This window comes from Solanum tuberosum, unplaced genomic scaffold, assembly GCF_000226075.1.
Source record: "Solanum tuberosum cultivar DM 1-3 516 R44 unplaced genomic scaffold, SolTub_3.0 scf00020, whole genome shotgun sequence".
Lineage (NCBI taxonomy): Eukaryota > Viridiplantae > Streptophyta > Magnoliopsida > Solanales > Solanaceae > Solanum > Solanum tuberosum.
In genome coordinates this window covers 263,793-268,618 of record NW_006238946.1, presented here as the reverse complement: position 1 = coordinate 268,618, position 4,826 = coordinate 263,793, and the positions used below count along the sequence as shown (strand labels likewise).

At 36.3% G+C, this 4,826-nt stretch overlaps 2 protein-coding genes across 2 annotated transcripts in view; one reads left to right on the top strand and one right to left on the bottom strand.

The window, feature by feature from the left end:
• LOC102581811 (sugar transporter ERD6-like 6) overlaps window positions 1-906 on the top strand; it is a 6,424-nt gene extending 5,518 nt beyond the window's left edge. Inside the window, exons 16-18 of the mRNA XM_006340567.2 lie at window positions 91-150; window positions 588-702; window positions 777-906. Of these exons, the coding sequence (XP_006340629.1) occupies window positions 91-150; window positions 588-702; window positions 777-889 (288 nt within the window). The 3' untranslated portion in view covers window positions 890-906. The remainder of the gene's footprint in view (window positions 1-90; window positions 151-587; window positions 703-776) is intronic.
• Window positions 907-1,011: 105 nt separating this feature from the next.
• Window positions 1,012-3,876, bottom strand: LOC102581480 (epoxide hydrolase 4-like). Its single transcript, XM_006340566.2, has 4 exons — window positions 2,873-3,876; window positions 1,754-1,843; window positions 1,597-1,664; window positions 1,012-1,344 (listed from the first exon to the last, which is right to left on the bottom strand). Exons 1-4 carry the CDS (start codon window positions 3,575-3,577, stop codon window positions 1,209-1,211), a joined length of 999 nt encoding a protein of 332 aa, XP_006340628.1. The 5' UTR covers window positions 3,578-3,876; the 3' UTR covers window positions 1,012-1,208.
• Window positions 3,877-4,826: the final 950 nt, after the last annotated feature.

Below are 4,826 nucleotides of genomic sequence, written 5' to 3'. Positions count from 1 at the left end.
CCCCCCCCCCCCCCCCCCCCCCCGCTCTCATCCCTGTTCTATTGATGCATTCTGGCATATCTGAGACCCTTTACGTATTAATTTTTACAGGCCTTGGTGATGGCATTTGGTGTAGGATTGGGATCCATACCTTGGATCATAATGTCTGAGGTATAACAAAGCTAATCTATAGTTCAGGAGACCAGGAAAAATATATTTTCCTAAACATAATTAAAAATAGAGCATAGATGAAACTTGTAACATTCTCTGGAGAACGTGGTTGAGAAATTTGAGGAAAACTAACATAAAGATCACCCATGTTAAAGGTGATGATGTTAGTTTTAAAGGAAGATCAAGCATTATTGCAGGTTTCTTTAACATATTAAGTAACTGCCAGGACAGATTTTTGGTTCAAACTTTCTTCCTAGAAAATATTCTTACTGAACTTGAGATGTTCTTCAAGGACACTAGCATAGGTTTTATGATTCTCTTTATTTTTGGGGATTCAAGAGCCTCACTGCTCTAATAAATAGCCCTATTGCATGACAATAGGATGAGTGTTCTGTTTACCATCTCTTGAGACATCAAGTTTTTAATTGGTTGTGCAGATTCTGCCTGTAAGCATCAAAAGTCTGGGTGGCAGTGTTGCAACTTTGGCCAATTGGTTTTCAGCATGGATTGTTACAATGACAGCAAATTTGCTTTTAACTTGGAGTAAAGGAGGTTTCTCTCTCTCCGTTTCTCTATTGGTATTCGCACCATGCTTGGAGTGACTCTAAAGACTGTAAATTTGGCAGGAACATTCGCTATCTATGCACTGGTATCAGCTTTTACGGTGGTTTTTGTGAGGCTTTGGGTTCCAGAAACCAAAGGAAAAACACTGGAAGAAATTCAGCAGTCCTTCAGATGATACAAAATAAAATTGCAGTAAGAAATGGAACAAGTGATGCAATTCCAGCCTGACTGAAAACTTGTTTTGTTCCACTTTACCATGGACCACTATATATTGTCTTGTCCAAGAAGTTCTTCTCGTGTACTGCTAGTGCTTATGGAGCTAACATCTGCAATTTGCAATATATATTTGTATATATTTGTTTAAGACAACAATTTCAAATTCTGAACCCAAATTACATAGTAACTAATATTACAGAGGAAACACATAGTTGTTTTCCTTTTCGTAGACAAAAAGTTGCATGATATTACGATAGTGAACTTTGCAGTACTGTCCTTCACTTTTGGCCTTTTTCTGCATGCAGGGATGTAAGGAACTGCTTGAGACACTTGTTATAAACGCAAGGTCGTTCTAGGTGAACCAGATGGCCTGCCTTGTCTATGCCATGAAATGTAGTCTTCTCACCCAGTTGACTGTCATCAAGTAATGCAAAACAATCATCAGGTTTATTCAAATTCTCTGTGGCACTTGTATTAAATTATTATTGATGTAGTAGTTTGAATTATATACACGGGCCATATATCAAAATGGTGCATTACTGAACTACTTATTACTATAACTTCTATGTAAATAAGTTTCTGATGTGAGATCTTGTATACTACTCTTGGAGCTCATATGTTTGTTTGAGTTTATAATGTAAGGGCATGTCAAGCCTGAAAACTTACTGTTTCATGTTCTGAGCAAGCTCCAAATTGAAAATTTGATCATTCTCACCCCAGAGGAGATGTATTCTCTGTCAAAAAAAATGGAAAAAGCACTCGATATGTTTCCTAGTTCTTTGTGTGAAATATTGAAGAGTAGAACTCACGAAATTCCAATTACCTGTGGAAAATTTGGAATAGTTGTGTCTTTGTTGCTCACCACCAAGCCTTCTAGCAGCTCTCCTCTTTCCTTTCTGTTGGTGAACATTACCTGACATATTGCCAAGTGAGGGAATAAGATCCTTTGCTTCGGTTAAAACTTTACATTTTAGATATGAATCACAACGATGACATCAATGTTGTTTCATACTCGTATTAATATAAATACAAAAATTCCTCCCCAGGATTATATATCTTTATCTCACCAAGCTATGTACTTACTCTTTTAATATTATCGAAAGAAACTTGAGAGACATTCAAGAATTTGGTTAAGAAACTTCGAATTTCATTTGTCTTGCACTAACGGGTTTGAAATTGACGAAGTGACTGAATAGGGCTTTTAGTCACTTGGTTTATTCAAGTCATTGGCATATATATGTATGAATTTTTTTTTAATATCAGCACTTTTGATATGTCGATAAAAATTTAGTTATAAAAGAAGAAGATAGTTGGTCGTAAAACGGTAAAAGCGGTTAGGTGTAGTTGGTTGAGCGAACTGACAGTGATGTCAAGAATGAAACATATGGCTGGATGCCATGTGTAATAATGAACTCACAAATTATGCAAGTCTACGTGGTGCCCCCCATTTTTTTTTCTTCTTTGTTGACAAATGTGTAAAATGTTGCAAATCTTCAAGTTATGGCCTTGTGGGAAAATGTATGGTATAATTTCGTCAACTTATTAATGAATTCAGTTGGGCTTAAAGTCTCCTCTCTTATTTTCTCTGTCTTTCCCTTTTTTGTCTTTTGTTGGCGAAGAAAAATAGTTAAAGACTTTTACTGTTGTATATAATATAATGATGCCTCTACCAAACTTTCAAAGTATGAACAATTTTGTTTGCCATTAACTGATTCAGTGGAGAGCATTAATGCCGCGCGTAATTATATACTATGCTGTGACAACAAACTAACTACTGTAATTAAATTTGTACACTGATAAACATGAAGAATTCACGTCCGAATTTACATGAAAAACGAAGTATTTTGATTCTCATGATCGATCCATGTGAAACAGAGAGAGTTGTGACTTTTGTTATATTCATGCAAAGAAAAGAAAATGAATAATTGATAAATAAACTAACCTCGAGAAAATCTCTATGAAGACGATCAGGGAACCAAAGCTTCTTATAAGCAGCAACTTTTAGCAGGGCCTTAAGACCCTTAACAGAAGTAGGCAGCAGCAGCTCCGACGAAGACGAAAATCCCAAACCATTAAGCGTCGTAGTGCTAATCGAATCAGTCATCGCCAATATCGATCCAGACACCACCAACGCCTCAACTAAATCTGGAAACATTTCCGCCATCTTAAACGCCACCATTCCTCCATAACTAAATCCAACCACTACGCAATTCTCCACGCCCAATTTCATCAGCCCTTTACCCAAACACTCTGCTTGAAAACCCGGGGATCTATCGGAGCTATCCGTAACTGATCCGCCGAAGAAAAGTAGGTCCGGTACATAAACAGAGTATTTTTTAGTTAATGCACCGATTTGAAATTGCCACGTCACTATTCCTTCGCCGGCGAAGCCGTGGATTAGTACGACTACGGGTTTGTTCGGGTCGGGTTTGGTGGTGGATTCAGGGGAAATAGCACATTGATTGTTGGAGAGAGGAGTAGTGGTTGTGCTTTTTTTGTTTTTCTTTGTTTTTTGAATTATGGTTTCAGAAGGAACCCAAAAATTCATAATTGTGCCTGGTTCTATCTCTATACTATGAGGTCTGATTCCAGCTAATTTCATTAGGCCATGCAACAATGGCTTCTGTGCTTCTACCAAGTTCACCATCTCTTTTGAAGAAAAATGTAATTTCTTGTGTGTATGGAGGAATTAAGGAGAGAGGTGAAGTGGAAGAGATGAGAGCGGAAGGGGATTTTTAAAGTAAGGTTAGGTGTTGAGTTGTTATCTGCTGTTCGTCATTAAATGTAACAAAGCTTATATTATAAAAAATTCAATGACCAAAGAAGATGCAGTTGGTATATATAGTTGCATCTACTTCTAGATGGATGCTATAATTCTATTCTTAAGTGCATCTCTGTGAACTAGTTGACGTACTTGTATCATCTTCCTATACAGTAAACGACTAATAAACAACCCCAAGACCCACAAACCAAAACAAGAAAGAAAGAAACAGAGGACCACTACTAGCTCCGCCTCGAGTGTGAAAAGTCTCTTTATTATTATGAGTTGAACAATCGTCACCTCTAGAATAAGACCCAAAATTCATTTTTTTTTATTAAGAAGCATTTTAGGATATAATAAGTCAGTCACAACATGGCCCATATAGTTGCCTCTAAAAAGGCCCTAAAACCCCAATCTTTTGTGGTGAGTGGTGACCAAATGAATTTCCAACAATGATCGTATTTCTTGTATTGGACATTTTTTTGTTTTCGACGTTCACTATTCGTATTTCAAGTTCAAGTAAACTCCCTAAAAAAGAAGATATCATACTGCAGAGCTTGTTGATTTACTCCAATATAGCTCAAACCCAAAACTTATGTTCAAGGATAAACGTGACGATGAAGTACTTATCATTTCACTGTAACTTTTGTCAGTTGCATGCCGTGAACATTGAGTATTTGCCTTGCTATGATAGCATATAATTATGATGAATTGCATATTGCAAGTTGAAATAATGCTGTGGCCGCAATTCACGTTTAATAAGAACCAAAATATGATATTGACAAGTGACAACCATATATAGTAGGTAGTTCAATGAAGAGGGCCTTTTGACTTCAATTATATTATTAAGTGAAGTCTCATTCATTTTAGCTAACAAGTTTATCTTGCATTAAAATGAGGTGAACTACTTCATGATAAAACTTGAATCTACCTTAGAATTTATCAAATTACTCCTTATTCTTACCTCTAAATTAGATATTTTCTCTTCTTCAAATCTAGCTATATATGACTATCAACTCTTTATCTACCATGCTACTATATTTTGGTCTAACATCCAATTCAAGTTCACATAATTTTTCTTGTGCTGGTTAAGAGTGATAGTGGAACGCTTTATCATCAAACCTCTACTACGTCT